The 20,130-nt window shown below is 45.8% G+C and overlaps 1 protein-coding gene across 1 annotated transcript; it reads left to right on the forward strand.

Moving 5' to 3' along the window:
• Positions 1–1,568: 1,568 nt before the first annotated feature.
• spout1 (SPOUT domain containing methyltransferase 1) lies at positions 1,569–19,706 on the forward strand. The gene is made up of 12 exons (XM_072488849.1): positions 1,569–1,664; positions 2,443–2,485; positions 3,530–3,643; positions 5,004–5,163; positions 7,727–7,816; positions 9,087–9,136; positions 10,402–10,532; positions 11,462–11,534; positions 15,018–15,116; positions 15,220–15,322; positions 16,950–17,097; positions 19,088–19,706. The coding sequence occupies exons 1-12, from the start codon at positions 1,617–1,619 to the stop codon at positions 19,160–19,162; spliced, it is 1,134 nt and encodes a 377-aa protein (XP_072344950.1). The 5' UTR covers positions 1,569–1,616; the 3' UTR covers positions 19,163–19,706.
• Positions 19,707–20,130: the final 424 nt, after the last annotated feature.

Genomic DNA, 20,130 nt, shown 5'->3' on the forward strand with positions numbered 1-20,130 from the left:
GGTTTTGCTCCCCTATTTTGCACGAGCCATTATCCAGGGGTGTAAATCTCAGTTCGAAATCAATAAAAGCCAAATGTAGGTACACTAAGACATGGCAGGATATGCTTTATTCAGAGCATAATCTGCAATTTTAGAACAATTACTCATGAATTTTCAGTCAGAAATTGTTAATGTAATGTCTCAAACTTGAATTTAAAATGTATTTTTTGCCTTTTTGTTTTCAACATGTCTGGCAAAAATTCATGAAAATATTAAAGCAACACATCGCTTCTTAAAGTTTAAATCATGTTGGAAGAGAATCGGCACTGAAAAGGAGCCAATGCCAGTCTCGCCAGTGACACACACACACCACTAATAATATTTCAATCAGAGCTCTAAATTTCAGTAAATGCAGGCCCAGTCAAACAAATCTCTCCTCAAAGGACAGTCCTGCCAACCCCAGTACCAACCTACTGAGCCTCCGCTGCATTCCCTCTACAGCAAGTATATTCTTTCTTAGGTAGGGAGACCAAAACTGAAACTGCACACAATACGTCAGGTGTAGTCTCAACAAGGCCCCGTATAGCTACAGTAAGACATAACTACTTCTGAACTCAAATCCTCTCACAATGAAAGCCAAAATTTCATTTACTTTCCTAATTGCTTGCTGCACCAGCCTTTCCACTTTCATTGACTGGTGTAGGACACCCAGATCCCTTTGTACATTCTCACTGCCTAATATATCATTTAAATAATACTCTTCCTTTCTGTTTTTCACACCAAAGTGTATAATTCACATTTAGCCAAGTTGAACTGCACCTGCCAGTTAGTCAATCGCAGCTTGTATGGGGTCTGTAGTTACCCTGCAAGACTTGAAAGCAGAAGTATTAGGACTGGGCCATGTGCACCCCACCTGCCGTCTTCAGCATTGAATTCAGAAAGACACCATTCAGCCCATCGAGTCTGCACCGACCCTCTGAAAGAGCACCCCACCAAGACCCACTCCCTCGCTGTATCCCCGTAACCCCCACCTAACCTACACATCTTTGGACTGTGGGAGGAAACCGGAGCCACCCGGGGGAAACCCTTGCAGACACCGCACAGACAGTGACCCGAGGCCAGGATTGAACCCAGGTCCCTGGTAACCGCCAGGCCGAGGATATCGATGGGATATCAGGGCTGAACTTCTAAATGAACTCCAGTTTCCTGTCCCAACTCCCCCGATTCCTAGTCTCCAAAAATCCAACAATTGCAGTCTGGATAATGACTGAATATTCCCAGAGCCTCAAGGAGCAGGCCTCACACAGCGGCCAAAAGGAGCAGGCCTCACACAGCGGCCAATAGCAGTGGATCTTGCTGACGCCCAGCGACCAATAGCAGTGGGCTGCGCAAAGCAACCAATAGAAGCGGGGTTTGCTGCGCACACAGCGACCAATAAGAGTGGAGCCGCGCATAGCAACCAATAGAAGCGCTGCTGGACACAGCAACCAATAGAAGTGGAGCTTCCTGTCGCCAGGCGACCAATAGGAGCGGAGCCGTGCGTATCAACCATTAGGAGCGGGGCTTACTGCGCACATAGCGACCAATAGCAGCGTAGTTTATTTGGGTGGGGGTGGGGAGAGAACCCTTCGTTAAACATGGCGACGATGGAGCAGCCTCGGGAGAAGCGCCGAAAGGAACAGCGGGTGAGTCCGGGTGTGGGGCCCGGCCCAGAGCCACCCTTTCTCTCGGAGACAGCGGCAGGAAAATGCCTTTGGGGGAAACGATGAAACCTTTGCATTTGTATAGAACCGGGAGGCTAGATTGCCGACTCCTAATCCATGTGTTCTGGGGAGGAGATGCTCTGGGTGATTTCACAATCCAGCTCTTGGTCTGTAACATTGTGGGCAGCAGATGAGGAACATATCAGCCCTGATCGAATGGCGGAGCAGACTCTGGGCTGAATGGACTAATTCTGCTCCGATATCTTACCAACCTTTCACATCCCTGAGTCACGTGGTCTCCAGTCCAGTGCTGAGGGGAAGCTGCCTTTTTGGAGGTGTCGGGTTTTTGTGAGATGTTAAACCGAGGCCCCATCGGGCAGTTCAGGTGAATGTGAAAGATCCCACGGCTGAGCAAGAGAGTTTATCCTGGTGTCCAGAACAATGTTGATCCTTCACCAATATCACTGCAAAGTGCCTACTTTAGGGGTTGGTTTAGCACACTGGGCTAAATCGCTGGCTTTTAAAGCAGACCAAGGCAGGCCAGCAGCACGGTTCAATTCCCGTACCAGCTTCCCCGAATAGGCGCCGGAATGTGGCGACTAGGGGCTTTTCACAGTAACTTCATTTGAAGCCTACTTGCGACAATAAGCGATTTTCATTTCAAGTACATCCCCAGCGGTCTGCAAAGTGCTTTATCAAAGCAAAACTTCATTCTTGTTCAATGCACATTGTACATTTGATGACTTGGTTTTCTTTCCAGGATGAAATGAGCAGATCTGACAGGAAGAAATTGAAAGAAGCCAGTGAGTGTTTAATTTTTGTTATATTTTATGTTTCTACTGGTGCTGCCTTTGAATATTTTTAAGGCAGAGCCAGATAGATTTTTTTTTCTTTTTTTAAAAAACATTTAGAGTGCCCAATTCATTTTTTTTTCCAATTAAGGGGCAATTTAGTGTGACCAATCCACCTAGCCTGCACATCTTTGTGTCGTGGGGGCGAAACCCACACAAACACGGGGAGAATGTGCAAACTCCGCAAGGACAGTGACCCAGAGCCTCACGGCGCCGAGGTCCCAAACCTGGGACCTCGGCGCCGTGAGGCAGCAATGCTAACCACTGCCACCGTGCTGCGCCACCAGATAGATTCTTGATTAATAAGGGTGTGAAAGGTTATCAGGAGTAAGCAGGAGTGTGGGATTGAGGTTGCAATCAGATCAGCTACAATCTTATTGAATGGTGGGGAGGCTTGAGGTGCTGAGTCGCCTCCTCCTGCTCCTAATTTGTAAGCTCATCTGGAACAGACAGCGTTCTTGCTCGAATGCTAACTTGTAAAGAGACATTAAAGGCACAGGCTCACCAGAGGTGAGGCAAAAGCAAAATACTACATATGCTGAAATTCTGAAATTAAAATCGAAAATGATGGAAATAATTTTTCCAAAGATGTGCAGGGTGGACTGGTCATGCTAAATTGCCCATTAGTGTCCAAGGATCTGCTGGTTACGGGTATAGAGCGGGGAAGCCGGCCTAGGTAAGGCGCTCTTTCAAAGGGTCGGTGCAAACTTGATGGGCCAAATGGCCACCTCCTGCACTGTAGGAATTCAATGGTTCTACTCTAATTACTCAGCAGCATCTGTGTTTCCAACATATTCTGTTTTTACATAATCAAAATTGACTTGTGATAGATTGCTGGACTGCTTGTGGGAGAAGCATGCAATTTCTCTGCAACTTGAAGTGTTTTAAAACAGGATTTAAATGCAAAAATAGTCAAACAGACGAGCTCTAGTCTCGTGAGTTACTTGATGCTTCTCGTGGAAAAATATCTGTTAATTGTACACTTCTTGTCTACAGGGAAGCAAGATGTAAAACGACTGAAAGAACTTGAATTCTTGAAGAAACTCGAGAAACAAAGGGCAGCGGAAGAGAAAGCGCAGAAAGATCTAGAGGGAAAAAAAGAACAGAAAGGTTGTTTCACAGCGTTCTAAATACTGGAATGATATCACAAACCTGAAATGTGTTTACATTGTTCTTTCCTGCCTGGTTTGGATTTCCAGTATGTCACACCAGCTTCTCCTCACTCTACGCAGCTACAAAGAGATTCCCCAGCTCAAGAGGAGTTCACTTTGTAGGGAAACAGAAGGTGCACCGTTAGCTCATTTCACAGTGCTTTCTCTGGCTGTACCGTCAATGCGCATACAAATAAAGGCAAACAAAGTGTAGTTTAAAAAGATCCTGTATTCATTTTTAACCTTGTCACTCAAAACAGACCATCAACCGATGACACTTAATATTTTGCCGGGAACTGGGTACACCGTCTATAACTTAGTAACTAGACCTTAATTACTAAGGGCAGAAAAACTTGAGCACCTGCCAATGAGACCTTGGTTCTCTGTCCTGGTGATTCAAGTAGGCACTAAAGATTCTTGGCAGGGAAACGTTAACCAACCTGACATCCACAGGAACAGAGAAGAAGGAGAATACAGGCGGAGGACGGGAGGGCCGGCTGAAGCGGCAGTGTGCATGAGAAGACAACGGCGGCAAAATCCGACCTGGAGAAGCGAGGGGCAACACCGGCACCAGACCCAGGATTGCTCTCCGGAAGTGCCTCGCCGGCACAAACGGATGCCTACTTGTGTATATATCATATCCTGTCTACATAACGGCAAAATATATTCTCTGCAAAAATCCAATAAAAAACATTTATTAAAAAAAAAGATTCTTGGCAACATTCAAAGCCGAGCCAGGAGTCGTGTCGTCCCCCCCCCCCCGGTGCCTGGTCAATATCTCTCCCAAAACACCTAAGAAATGCCGCATCGCGTTGTTGCTTGTGGGATCCTATTTTGCGCGGCTGCCTTTTCTACACTGCATAAGTACACTTTTTGGAAGTAATTATTTGTACGCAAAACGCTTTGGGATTTTTGAGAAGATGTAAGGTTCCATGTGAATGGAAGTTTTACTGCATTTTACAGCCGTTAGAGTAACGAAGATGAACTCTTTTCACAGTTAGTGACTTGCAGAAGCTTTGACCTGTTTGCCAGACAGTGTGTGGTACAGGCAGAGCAACTGTAAGATCTTTATCATATTTATGGAGGGCAGCAGAACTTGGAGTAAGGTGTGAAAAAACAAAACTGAAAACTTCAGTAATTTCTGGGCAAGGGATGATTGGAGATTTCACTTAAAATAAACACTGGTAACTTGAGGTTTTCTCTTTAGACAGTGCCACGGGGAGTGGACCTGCACGCCAACACCCTGGCACTAATTGTTAAATGATCCCATATGCTAATCCACCTTTTACATGTACTGATATGTCATTTATATTTTCTAGGTCGTCTATACACTGTTAGTGTGGCAATACCGGGGTCAGTACTGGATAATGCCCAATCTCCAGAGCTCAGGACATACTTGGCTGGACAGATAGCACGAGCCTGTACTGTGTTCTCTGTGGATGAAATTGTGGTCTTTGACGAACAGGGAGAAGATGTAAAGTAAGTCACTTATTAGCATTAAATACAAGCAAATCGGGTGTCACGGTGGCACAGTGGTTAGCACTGCTGCCTCATGGCGCCAGGGTCCCAGGTTTGATTCCAGCCCTGGGTCACTGTCCGTGTCGAGTTTGCACATTCTCCCCGTGGCTGCATGGGTCTCACCCCCACAACCCAGGGTAGGTGGATTGGCCATGCTAAGTTTTTTGTTTTTTTTTAATATTAAATTTAGAATATCCAATTCTTTTTTTCTGATTAAGGGGCAATTTAGCGTGGCCAATCCACCTATCTGCACATCTTTGGGTTATGGGGACGAAACCCACACAAACACAGGGAGAATGTACAAACTCCACACGGACAGTAACCCAGAGCCGGGCTCGAACCTGGGACCTCCGCGCCGTGAGGCAGCAGGGCTAACCACTGAGCCACCGTGCTGCTAAGTTGCCCCTTAATTGGAATTTTTTTTTTTAAATTAAAAAAAAAAAGTACAAGCAAATCTTGCATTTACTTCTGTTAAATACTTGATACTAAATGGGGTCGGGTGGGGGTGTGGTGATGGTGGCGCAGTAGTAGTAATGTAGCTGCACTAGTAATACAGAGGCCCAGGTTAATGCTCTGGGGACAGGGGTTCAAATATCACCACGGCAGCTGGTAGAATTTGAACTCTATTCATAAATCTGGAATATCAGGAAGTCCCTTAGGAACATTAACATACAGAGGGATCTGGGCATGCAGGTCCACCGTTCCCTAAAAGTGGCAACACAGGTGGCCAAGGTGATTAAGAAGGTATATGGCATGCTTGTCTTCATCAGCTGGGACATTGAGCACAGGAGTTGGGAAATCATGTTGTAGCTATATAAAACCTTGGTTAGGCCACGCCTGGAGTATTGTGTGCAGTTCTGGTCACCACATTATCAGAAGGACATGGAAGCTTTGGAGAGAGTGCAATGAAGATTCAGCAGGATGTTGCCTGGTCTTGAGCGTGTTGGCAATGAGGAGAGGTTGAATAAACTAGGATTGTTTTCACTGGAAACATGGAGGCTGAGGGGAGACCCGAAAGGTTTACAGAGTTATGAGGCATAGGGTGAATAGTCAGAGGATTTTTCCAAAGGTAGAAGTGTCAATTACAAGGAGGCACAGGTTCAAGGTGAGAGGGGGAAAGTTTAAGAGAGCTGTGCGGGGTAAGGTTTTCACGCAGAGTGGTGGGTGCCTGGAACGCGCTGCCAGAGGACGTGGTGGAAGCAGCACATTAGCAACATTTAAGAGGCATCTGGATGGGTACATAAATAGGGAAGAAATAGAGGGATACAGACCGAGTAAGGGCAGAATTTTTTGTTTTTAGTTGGGGCATCATGATCAGCACAGGCTGGGCTGTTCCTGTGCCGTACTTTTTGTTCTTTGTTATAAAGTTCATCTCCGTAATGGTGACCATGAAGCTATCATCATTTGTTGTAACGACCCATCTGGGTGTCCTTTAGGGAAGGGAATCTGCTGCCTGGCCTACCTGTGACTCCAGACCCACACAGTGTGGTTGACTCTTGAACAGTTCCCTGCAATGGCCCAGCAAGCTTCTCAGTTCAAGGGCAATTAGGGATCGGCAACAAATCCTGGCCTTGTCAGCGACACCAATATCCCATCAAAGAATAAAGAAAAATATGTTTCTTAGAGCATTATATGTTCTGAAGTATTTGCAATTTAACCTGCAGTGCCTTGGCCGCTAAGCCAGCTCCACTTCTGTTTCTTGTGCGCTTGGGAGAATGGCAGTGGTCGCTCTGGTCACTCCAGCCCTCCTCCTGTATGCATTACGGGACAGAAGGAGGACATTCAACCTCCGTGCCTGTCCTACCACTGCGTTAGATCTGTACCTCCTCTCTGCTTACCCAGCTCACCCTATTTCTCTCTGATGCTTCTTTACCCAACAAAAATCTATCGACCTCTTTGTTGAAAGCTCCAATTGTCCAAGAATCCATAGCCTTTTGGCAGAAAGAGTTTTGGATTTCATGACGAGAATGCCTCCTGATTTCCCCCCTACACGGCCTCGGTTAATTTTAGTCCTTGTTTTGGGCTCTCACATCGGGGGACTTAGTTTTTCTGTATCTGCTCTTATCAAATCCTTTTAATGTTTCGAACAACTTGATCGGATCACCATTCAATCGTCTCGACTTGGCCGGCATCCCGAGAGTTTTCTAGCACGTGTAACGGTGGGGCGGGGGCACCCACGCAAGATTCTGAGAAGGCATGTCAGTGGAATCTGGGTCAGAGCTTGTGTATAATGTGGGGAATTTTATATAAAAGGAAGAAAGTGGGAGGGAGAGGGGATGTTACTGGGTGTGTCAGAAATCAGTTGCACCATAAGTGTTTCCCCAAGACAATATCTCACCTGTGGGTTCAGCACCAAAAACGGGGGGATTTTTCACATCGCCACCAATGGGAGCCAGTCATTGTTAATTGCAATAATAACGTGGATTTATATAGCGCCTCTACTTGGATGGCATGTAGAATGTTGAAACTCTGGGTTTGTTTAGTGTGTCGGAATGGAAATTGTCTCGTGTCTGTGTGACTACAGGAGCATCGATGGTGAATTCCGAGGAATTGGGAAGAAAGGACAAGCCAGTGTGCAACTTGCACGGATCCTGCAGTACCTCGAGTGTCCACAGTAAGTCACTTTGAAGTAAAAATGAACTATTAACTCTTAACTGGGAACTACAACAATAGAAAAGTGTATTTAAGCAACACCTTCGACATCTCAAAACATCTTGGGGGTCTCTCCACAGAAGCGGGATGGTACAGGAATTGAAGGTATGGTGAGGGGAGACTAAAAGTGTAGTCAAGATTTTAAGAAGCGTCATAAAGGGTGTGGAGACCGATGTTTAGGGAGGGATTTCCAGAGTCTTAGGGGGCCTAGGCTGTTAGGAGGTGGTTGGAAAGTGTCTAGATCATTTAATTGAACGATCACTATAGTCTGATGGAGGCTTTCACCTCCTAGAAATAATTGATTGGCCAAATCCTATTCTTTATATTTTGTGGGGTTGGGGTCCGTTTTCTCAACGGATCCCCCTGTCGTACTTGTGCTCACTGGTTGAACCCAACAATTTTGCCCTGTGATGAATTTCTTTTTTAAAAAAATAATAAATTTAGAGTACCCAATAATTTTTTTGTCCCGATTATCATAGAATCATAGAATCTACAGTGCCGGAGGAGGCCATTCGGCCCATCGAGTCTGCACCGGCTCTTGGAAAGAGCATCCTACCCAATGTCAACACCTCCACCCTATCCCCATAACCCAGTAACCCCACCCAACATTAAGGGCAATTTTGGACACTAAGGGCAATTTATCATGGCCAATCCACCTAACCTGCACATCTTTGGACTGTGGGAGGAAACCGGAGCACCCGGAGGAAACCCACACACACACGGGGAGGACTCCGCACAGACAGTGACCCAAGTCGGAATCAAACCTGGGACCCTGGAGCTGTGAAGCAATTGTGCTATCCACAATGCTGCCATAATTAAGGGGCAATTTAACGTGCCCAATCCACCTAACCTGCACATCTTTGAGTTGTGGGGATGGGACCCACACACACACTGAGAATGTGCAAACTCCACACGGACAATGTCCAGGGCCGGGATTGAACCTGGGTCCTCATCGCTGTGAGGCAGCAATGCTAATCACTGCACCAACGTGCTGCCCCCTATTTGATGGATTTGTGAACCTGACCTTCCATTAATTGGGACTCCGCACCAGGAGTGCGTATTTGGAGAATCCACTGCCTGCTGTCACTTTGGTTTACTTGTAAAATACACAAAAGCCACTGGTCTGTTTGGAAAAAGATTGCTGAGGACAGGTTTCTAATGCAGATGATAATTGTCACCATCTGTGATTGAGACTGTCAACTAGTGTGATATATCCTCTTGTGTGCAACCAGGTACCTGAGGAAGTCCTTCTTTCCAAAGCATCAGGATCTGCAGTTTGCAGGTAAGCTTGTCAGGAAAGCCACACACTAAAAACTGCGACACATCGATTTCAAAGCAATTATGGTTCTGGCTAACGTTTAAATTGATCAGTAAAAGAAAATTGGATAAATACTGTCAGGAAACTGGTTTGTTGGGCTGTGGGGAAGCATCAGGGGTGTGAGGTAGTTGGATAGTTCCTCCCAAGAGCTGTCCACACGCACACTGGACCAAAGAGCGTCTTCCTCTGCTGCATCATTCTTATTCTACAGAGCTGCTCATCATTGACGGCACTGAATAGACGCTTGTGTTTAGTACCTCCACCAGCAGAGTGGAGTGCTGCGGCAGTATCTCTCCACTTGACTGAGGATTATTGCTAGATTAGTAGCATTGGCCAGACTGCGCCTCTAGGGGACCCAAGAGGTACAGATCGGTCCTGCATCTCATCAAATACCTCTGTCTGTACTTGGATGCCATCGGGCACAATAGAACCTGGCGTGTGCGCGCTGTTTTCTGAGTTCAAACTGAAGTTATCAGACTTGGCTTGATAGCTTGGTAGCACTCTCCTCTCTGAATCAAACGGTTGTGGGTCCAAGCTCAGCGCCAGAGTTTGAGGATATAATCTAGGAGGCTGTCCAGTTTGAATCTGAGGCACTGTCGCAGACACTATCTCTTGGATGAGATGTGCCCTCAGGTGGAAGTATGGTTCCATGGCATTATTCCAAGACGAAGGGAATTCTCACCCTGCCCTTAGACGTAGGATTTACAGTGCAGAAGAAAGCCATTCGGCCCACCGGATCTGCGCCAGCCCTTGAAAAGAGCACCCCACCTAAGATCACACCCGTAACCCAGCAACCCCACGCAACCCCCCCTGGACACTTAAGGACAATTTAGCAAGGCCAATCCACCTAACTAGCACATATTTGAACTGTGGGAGGAAACCGGAGCACCCGGAGAAAACCCACGGAGACACTGGGAGAACGTGCAGACGCCACACAGACAGTGACCCAAGCCGGGAATCGAACCTGGGACCCTGGAGCTGTGAAGCGACAGTGCTTAACCACTGTGCTACCCCGCTTCGCCAACTCAAAGGCACCAAAACCAGTTTAACTGGTCATTTATCCCTTTGCTGTTTATTTCACCTTGCTGTGCGAAAAGTGGCTGCCACATTGCCTCCATAACAAGAGAAGCACTTTGAGACGAGCTCTGAATGCAAACGTGCTTTATAGATCGTTAATATATCGAACAGGGCATTCAGGACAATCATCTGTATGTACCGTTATGTTCTAGGCCTCCTGAATCCACTCGACAGCCCGCATCACATGCGGGTAAACGAGGTATCTGAGTACCGCGAGGGAGTGGTTGTCAAACGGCCGTCTAAACCCAACAAAGGATCATTCGTGGACTGTGGCATGAGAAAGGTTTGTGCGCAAAAATCTAAATCCATCACAAATGCTGTCTTGAACTTTGAATCATTGAATGAATTCATTCAAAGCTTTGTAGCTGGTCTGTCAGTACCCGCAGGCAGCATGCATTGATAATGCTGTTAGGATGTGATTGACAGGAGAGTTGAATGTGTTCCTGAACCTAACGTGGATCAGTCACACGGAAAGCTCATGCTATAGCAGAGTGATACATAATCATTCAGCTCATTGTGCTGTTTGAAAGAACTGTTCATTCAATCCATTCCCCTTCCTGACAAATCTTTCCCTTTACAAATTGAAATTGGAAGTTGCCAATAGTCTCCAAGGGCCATAGGCTGCTCTCCCCTTTTGAGAGAGAGCTAACTGGTGGTGATTTATCCTGAGGGTCACAACACCTCGGGAAAGGTTGAGAAGGCGGGGCCTTCGTGGATAACCTCTGCCGGTACGGGAATTGAACATAAAACATACAGTGCAGAAGGAGGCCACTTGGTGCATCGAGTCTGAACCGACCCACTTAAGCCCTCCCTCCCATCCCCGTAACCCAATAACCCCTCCTAACTTTTTTGGACACGAAGGGCAATTTAGCAGGGCCAATCCACCTAACCTGCGCATCTTTGGACTGTGGGAGGAAACCGGAGCACCCGGAGGACACCCACGCGCACACGGGGAGGATGTGCAGACTCCGCACAGACAGTGACCCAGCGGGGAATCGAACCTGGGACCCCGGAGCTGTGAAGCAACAGTGCGAACCACTATGCTACCGTGCTGCCACAGGTATGAACCCGTGCTGTTGGTGTCATTCTATATCACAAACCAGCTGCCTAGCCAACTGAGCTAACGGACTAATTGATTTCTTTACAAACTATACTGTGCAAACTATAAATCTGCTTCCAATTTTAACTCACTTTTTTGTTAATTTAAATTAGGGAGTACAGATCGACAGAAATCTTCAAGCTGGTTTGCGAGTCACTGTTCAAATGCAGAAGAATGAAAATTCGGGTAAATCAGAACCCGCGGTTTCTATTTGCCGTTATGAAATGAAAATTAATTCTAAGATAACTGGGAAAAATGTGATTTTATGGAGTTCGCTCTGCATAGGATCTGTAGTGACAGAGTGGTCGGTAACTTTGTGAATCACTAAAATGTAGACCGGCGCTCCATTCTATCCATTTTCTGATCTGCCTCAGAAACCTGGACAATAAAGAAAGGTCCGTGGCCCTTGAAACGTGATTGCTGAGACCTTTGCTTAAAAATTCCACATCAGACCAAGAGACAAATCAAGAGATGTGCTTGAATTGTAAGAGTAAAAAGAACTCTTTTTTAAAAAAAGTCAGCATTTCGACCATTTAATCAGATCTGAAATGCTGGGACGATCTCTTCAGGAAGGCTTGGTGGATGCAGCAGCAAGGGGGGGGTCGTAGTTGATGACTGACGTCACAAAGCAGCAAGACTAAAAATCACAAAGGCATGAGATGTCCGGAATATAATAGGGAGGAGGTTTTACTACTGCCGCACTAACAGGGCTGCAAAGGTTAGATTGTGAGGAGAGATTACAGCAACGAGACTTGTATTCTCTGGAATATAGACGGGTGAAGGGTTATCTGTTGGGGATTTTGAAAGATTGATTAGGTAAATAAGGTTACTATGATAGGGTGGGGGCGTGAGCCTCGGTTGGGTGAACTTTCAGAGGGTTCGATGGGCCGAATGGGCAGGCTCGATGGGCCGAATGGCCTCTTTCTGCTTGTGCGAGCGCACAGGACAAGGGGCTATAACTTTAAACCGGAGCCATGCCATTCAGGAGAGAAGTTAGGAAACACTTTCTCTTGAAAAGCAACAGATCTCTTTTTAAATTTAGAGTACCCAATTCATTTTTTTCACAACTAAGGGGCAATTTAGCGTGGCCCAATCCACCTACCCTGCACATCTTGTGGGGGTGAGACCCACGCAGACACTGGGAGAATGTGCAAACTCCACATGGACAGTGACCCGGGGCCGGGATCGAACCTGGGTACCCGGTGCCGTGAGACAGCAGTGCTAACCCACTGCGCCACCGTGCCGTCCCTTACAAAAAGCAGCAGATGATGGCCAATTAATCCTTTTATATTCGAGGTTGATAAGTCTTTTGCGAGATTAGGATTTGAAATGGCTATGGAGCCAAGTAGAGTCCGAGTTTTACAGCACAGAAAAAGGCCCTTCGGCCCATCATGCGTGCGCCAGCCATCAAGCACTATCTCTTCTAATCCCATTTTCCAGCGCTGAGACCACAGCGTTTCCAGTGAGTATCTAAATGATTCTAATGTTATGAGGGTTCCTGTCTCGACCTCCTTTTCGGGCAGTGAGTTCCAGATTCCCATCAACCTCTGGGTGAAAAGATTTTCCTCAAATCCCCTCCAAATCTCCTGTCCCTTACCGTAAATCTATGACCCCTGGTATTGCCCCCTCTACTAAGAGAGGAAGTGAATCCTATCTATGTCCCTCGTTTTGTACACCTCAAAGCCTCCTCTGCTCCAAGGAAAACAACCCAGCCGAGCCAACCTCTCTTCACTTATTAATAAGGGGTTATGGGGAGAAGGCAGGAGAATGGGGATGAGAAATATCAGCCATGATTGAATGGCGGAGCAGACTCGCTGGGCCAAGTGGCCTTGGTCTTATAGCTGAAACGCTGCAGCCCAGGCAACAGCTTGGTGAATCTCCTCTACACCCTCTCTAATGCAATCTCATTCCTCCTATATAGTGGTGACCAGAACTGCACACAGTTCTCTAGCTGTGGCCTAACCTGCGTTTTATACAGCCCCATCATAACCTCCTTGCTCTTATATTCGGTGCCTCAGCCATGATGTGGAGATGCCGGCGTTGGACTGGGGTGAGCACAGTAAGAAGTCTTACAAACCAGGTTAAAGTCCAACAGGTTTGTTTCAAATCACTAGCTTTCGGAGCGCTGCTCCTTCACCTGGTGTTGTAAGAATTCTTACTGTGCTCAGCTAATAAAGACAAGTATCCCATAGGCCTCCTTAACCACCTTATCTGTCAGGGACCTATGGATATGCACCCCAAGGTCCCTCTGGCCCTCTGTATTTCCTCGCGTTCTGCTGTTCATTGTCTATTCCCTTACCTTGATAGTCCTCCCGAAATGCATCACCTCACACTTTCCAGGGTTAAATTCCATTTGCCACTGTTCTGTCTATCTGAGCAGCCCGTTTATATTGTCCTGCAATCTTTCCTCCTCGCTATTTACCACACTACCAGTTTTCATGTCATCTGCAAACTTGCTGATCATACCTCCTACTTTCATGTCTAGATCATTAATGTACACCACAAACTGCAAGGGACCCAGCACGGATCCCTGTGGTACACCACTGGACTTCCAGTCACAAAAACAACCATCGACCATCACCCTCTGCATCCTGCCACTAAACCAGTTTTGGATTCAATTTGCCAAATTGCCCTGGGTCATATGGGCTCTTACCTTCTTGATCGGTCTCCCATACGAGACCTTGTCAAAAGCCTTAATGAAGTCCATGTAGACTACATCAACCGCAGTACCCTCAACAACACACGTCAAATACCTCCTCTAAATTCGATCAAATTTGTTAGACACGATCTCCCCTGGACAAAGCCATGCTGACTATCCTTTACTGATCTTTGCCTTTCCGAGTAGAGATTAATTCTGTCCCTCAGAATTTCTTCTAAGGCAGCACGGTGGCGCAGTGCGTTAGCCCTGCTGCCTCACAGCGCCGAGGTCCCAGGTTCGATCCCGGCTTTGGGTCACTGTCCGTGTGGAGTTTGCACATTCTCCCCGTGTTTGAGTGGGCTTCGCCCCCACAACTCAAAGATGTGCAGGGTAGGTGGATTGGCTACGCTAAATTGCCCCTTAATTTGAAAAAATTAATTGGATACTCTTGTAAAAAAAATTTTTTTTTTTTAAATTTCTTCTAATAATTTCCCTACAACTGCAGTGGATGGGGTTAAGACACAGATCAACCATGGTCTTGTTTAAATAGCAGAAGAGGCTTGAGGGGCTGAATGGCCTACTGCTATTCCTCTGTTACGCCCCTTTTTCTATTGGTGTAGTTTCGATTTGGTGCAAGGTGAGACCATTCATTTTAATGATGTGGAGATGCCGGCGTTGGACTGGGATGATCACAGTAAGAAGCCTTACAACACCAGGTTAAAGTCCAACAGGTTTGTTTCGAATCACTAGCTTTCAGAGCGCTGCTCCTTCCTCAGGTGAATGAAGAGGTATGTTCCAGAAACATATATATAGACAGATTCAAAGATGCCAGATTAATTTTAATGGTTTCAGTTTATTTCTTCTGATGGAAATTGTTCAGTTTTGGTTTTCTGGCAGTTATTGATCCTGAATAAAATGAGGTACTCCAGTAGTGTAAAGCAGGATCCTTTGCCTGGGACTCACTATCCTCCTGAAGGAAGTGCCATTAATGCTGCTCTTAATCCTGATGCAACTTCGTTTTGTCCTTTCAGAGAGCAAAGTTTTGAAGGGTACAGTTGTCGCGCCTCACGCTCCTCGGACAGAGTCTGGTCTGTACTGGGGTTACACCATGCGACTTGCTTCATGTCTCAGTGAGTCCTAAGCCTTTCTCTTCATCTCGTACTACTAAGATTGAACAATTATGGTAAAAGCCTGTTTTTTAAAGAAATAAACCTTGCTGTGTATGTTTTATAGGTGCTGTGTTTACAGAGTGCCCGTTCAGCGATGGCTACGACCTTTCAATTGGCACATCCGAGCGAGGGTCAAATGTCGACAGCGTTACACTTCCCCCATTCAAGTAAAACTTGCTTTCTCGTTCCTTTTATTGGGGAAATTGCTTTATAACCTCAATTAGTTCTGAGGCTCGCAAACATTCAGTCAGAAATACAGACTCTGAAGTGTGTTTCCTGATCACTAGCCATGGCCATACCGATTACCAGTTACTGAAAAATATGCTTCTGTAATTATAGTTTTATTATTGTTTAATTTAAGCTCTGTAGAACAGGAGAGAAATTTTCTCCATTCCTTTAGTCTTTTCCCTTTATGTCCCCTTCATGGTTCCCCATTAACATTGATGAGACCTTCCTCTACACCATTGTCTCTGAGATGCATTGTCATCTTTCACTCTGTGATAACCAACTTATTCACCAGTCGGAACTTTTTAAAAAAAAAAAACCAGAATGAGTGCTGACATCACTCTCCAGATACCGTACCCCGTTTGGAGAAAAGCCAGCGACTGACGCCTAAAACTGACTTAACCCTTTCCAATCTGCTAGATTTCCTGAACTGATAAAACTTTGCATCCTTAGAAAGAGAGTTAGCCAATCATTCATGAAAGAACTTAAAATGTTAACAGTAATTAGACATTGTAGCCTTGAAAGAACAGGGCATCATATGGCCATGCCCCCTTCAAAGTACCACTGCGCATCACTTAGTTTGATGCTTTTATCCTTCTAAAATGTTGCATCGTCTCAGTAAGCAACGCCCCTGGAGGTGGGCTGGCATGGTGGCACAGTTCTACTGCGAACCCGGGTTTGATCCCGACCCCGGGTCAATTCTGTGTGGAGTTAGCACATTCTCCCCGTGTCTGTGTGGGTTTCACCCCCACAACCCAAAGATGTGCATAGAACATTACAGTGCAGTACAGGCCCTTCTACTCTCGATGTTGCGCCGAACTGTGAAACCACTCTAAAGCCCATCTACACTATTCCCTTATCATCCATATGTTTATCCAATGACCATTTGAATGCCCTTAGTTGCACGCAGGGCGTTCCACGCCCTGACTACTCTCTGAGTAAAGAACCTACCTCTGACATCTGTCCTATATCTATCTCCCCTCAATTTAAAGCTATGTCCCCTCGTGCTAGACATCACCATCCGAGGAAAAAGGCTCTCACTGTCCACCCTATCCAGGTAGGTGGATTGGCCACACTAAATTGCCCCTTAATTGGAAAAAATTACTTTAATTTTTTATTTAAAGCGTCCTTTTTCATGATGCTCCTTAAAACCTATCTTTTTCACCAATCTTTTGGTCATCTTAATATCTCCTTATGTGGCTCAGTAAAACCTTTGTCAAATAAGCTTTCCTGTGAAGTGCCTTGGGATGTTTTGAATGTTAACGACACTGTATGTATGACATTTGCTGTTAAATGAATGATAAATTGTAAAATTCCTCTTTCCTTCTCTCCCAGTCTTGTTCATACCTACAAGCTGCACTGCAGCAAATTCAAAGCCAACCCAGTAAACTGCTGGCTAATGTTTTCATTAAATTGCAATTATAATTTAAAACAGCAGATGGGATTTTTTTGAAGTGTTTCTCAGTTTTGCCATCAGTGTTTTAATAATGCCGGACCGTTGCTGCCTTCCACACTCATTTGCTCTGTCTAGCAAAGACAAATGTTGTAACCTTTTCCTCTCTGCGTTAGGCACTTGTTGGTGGTGTTTGGTGGTCTTCAGGGGCTCGAGGCCAGTGTAGACATTGACCAAAGCCTCACTGTTACGGATCCTAGCATCCTCTTTCACCATTATCTGAACACCTGTCCTGGGCAAGGCAGCCGTACCATCCGCACAGAGGTATGTAACATAGGGAATGTTTTCTGTTGTCCCAGATTTGATAAATTTGTAGATAAATCAATGTATGGAGTGTGCAAAGTTTCAGGATTGCAGGCCCACACCATGTACTTGCAGCTAAAGGGACAACGTTCCCAATATCCCTCCCCATTTCCCCTTCCTGCCAGCCTTGTGTACTGATGTAATATTTGGATTGGCGGGTTTGATGCATCAGACTGACCATGAATTGCCTCACTGTATCTATCACTGTTGCAGACGCATCTGAATTGCGGAGAGAGTTAAGGCTTTAATCCATTTGTTGCAGTTTGCCCTTGTAGCTTGATGTGACTTTAAGTGCTTTGGAGACACTTGGAATCACTGACTTAATTCAAATTAACACCTACATCTCAGTCATCATCTCTACAGTGCAGAAGGAGGTCGTTCGGCCCAGGGTCGAGTCTGCACAGACCCTTGGGAAAGAGTATCCTACCTAGGCCCACGCCCCGACCCTATCCCCGTAACCCCACCCAACCTTTAAGGGACAATTTAACATGGCCAATCCATCTAACTTGCACATCTTTGGACTGTGGGAGGAAACCGGAGTACCCAGAGGAAACCCACGCAGACACTGCGAGAACGTGCAAACTCCACACAGACACCCAAGGTCGGAATTGAATCCGGGTCCCTGGCGCTGTGAGGCAGCAGTGCTAATCAGTATGATGTTATAATCATCTATAAAGTCCTATTGAGTTATTTCTTTTCGCTCTGAAAGGGAAGGAGAGAACATTTAAGCAAGCGACATCACTGTGTAATAAGACCCTACGACACGGGCAAAAGTAGGTCACTCGGCCTATCAAGTCTGCTCTGCCATTCGGAGAGATCATGGCTGATAGCAAGTAAAATTTGGCCCTTCTGTAACACGTTGCAGAAATTGGAGTTTAGGTTTCTCGGGCTGATGCCTCGATGGCCAGTTCACTGTGGGGTGAATGCTACAGTCAGAATCCCCTCAAATCTCCTCCTTGCATCAGGCTGTGACTGAAGAACAGCTACATGCAGCCCTCTGATACAAACTCTGGTGTTTCCTTCTCGAGTCTGCCAGTTACTGGGCCAGTTTGGGGCAACCACGAGTAAATTCCACCACTGACATGAGATCTGTAAAATTATGGTTTTAATGCATCAACTTTAAACCAAGCAAAATAAATTTCTTTTGGTTTTCTGAGGAATATGACATTTACTGAGCTGTAAATATTTTCTTCCGTCACTTTTCAGTTGGAGAAATCTCCCTCTGTCCACAGCTAATTAGTGCTGCCTTTCAAATGGGAAGTAGGATAACTCTCACTCCAACTTTACCCGTAAGGACGGAGCTGTTATTCCCTCCATTCAGACCAGCATCTCCCCTTGATCAAGGGAGCTGGTGGTAAGTCACTGAACAAAAAGTCCAGAGACCAAGGCAAATGCTCTGGGGACCAGGGTTCAAATCTTACCACCGCAGCTGGTGGAGTTTAGCTACAATATACAATGTAGGGGCTGGTTTAGCACAGGGCTAAATTGCTGGCTTTTAAAGCAGACCAAGGCAGGCCAGCAGCGTGGGTTCAATTCCCTTACCAACCTCCCCGAACAGGTGTCGGAATGTGGCGACCAGGGGCTTTTCCCAGTAACTTCATTTGAAGCCTACTTGTGACAATAAGCCATTTTCATTTCATTTTCATTTTAAAATCTGGAATTAAAAGCTAGTCGCCACGAGATTTTCACAGTCACCCTCAATTGTTGTTTAAAAACCCATCTGGTTCAGTAAATGTTCTCCAGGGAAGGAAATCTGCCATCCTTACCCGGTCTGGCCTACATGTGACTCCAGAACCACAGCATTGTGGTTGACTCTTAACTACCCTTTGAAACGGCCGAGCGAGACACTCCGTTCAAGGGCAACTAAAGCTGGCCCAGCCATGAAATAATACATTTTTAAAACTCATTACTTTGAAGGTTGAAATTTTCACTGGTTTGTGTACTCTTCTAGGAAGCTATACTCGTTACGCTGTCCATACTAAGACCAAAGATTGACACGGCAGTCGGAAGATCCACTGCACCTTGAAACGTGCAAGCATTTTGCGGAGTTCCACCTCTGAAACCTGCCCACCACATGGAGGACCAGCGTTCACCAGCCGTTATTCATCCTCCTTATTAACACTGCAGTCGAATCACTCGGTTGGAGAGAACCAATCCTGGCCTGTGATGCCGGAGAAGAATGTTCGTGTCGAATTTCTGCAGCGTGTTTCCCACTTTTGAGGAATGTTTGGGGACATATTTGTACCAGATGCTTTCCAACAGTAAAGTATCAAAGATTTAATCCTGACTTTGTCCACCAATTAGTTAGATCGGAATCTGAATTGATGATTGATCACCTTGCTGATATTAGTCTGGCACAAACATCCACTTCTTTAGTTTTGTATCAGTCCTGGAATGAATGGAGTAACACATCAAACACGTTTGCAGTTGGTGTCTCTTTGGATGTTTGGCCAGGATCATTCCTCAAGCGTTCCTTGAATTCTACACAGCAGTGCAAAATTCCAGTAGTTACGGTGTAATATTGAGAAATCGTGCCATTTGTATATTGAGTAAAGTTTTATTTTTAAAAATGTTTTGTTTAGTATTTTCAGTTGCAACTGTTTCCACTTTTGAGGACTGGTCACAGGTCAGATGTAGGCCATTGTCGGTTCTGTAGAAAACCGGAAATTCTATACCCGATACCGGTAGAATTTCTGGACTAGGGTCACAATTTTCTGAATTTGATCTTTTCTGAGTAACTGATCCATTGTTCTGAATCCCAATCTTGGGTGCTCCAGGTGCCTGACTATTTTCCTGGGCACCCTCCTCAATCCAAAGCATTTTGGCTGAGCGCTTTTCATCTCCATTCAAGATACATTCTCAATGTGCAGAGATTTCAGGGAATGTGTGAATTTTGTTGGTCTTCATACCAATATTGCAAGGCTGCTTTACATTAAAGTGTGCCTGAGGGCTGACTTACATTAACACTGAAACGAAGTTACTGTGAAAATCCCC

This window comes from Scyliorhinus torazame, chromosome 22 (assembly GCF_047496885.1).
Source record: "Scyliorhinus torazame isolate Kashiwa2021f chromosome 22, sScyTor2.1, whole genome shotgun sequence".
Taxonomy (NCBI): domain Eukaryota; kingdom Metazoa; phylum Chordata; class Chondrichthyes; order Carcharhiniformes; family Scyliorhinidae; genus Scyliorhinus; species Scyliorhinus torazame.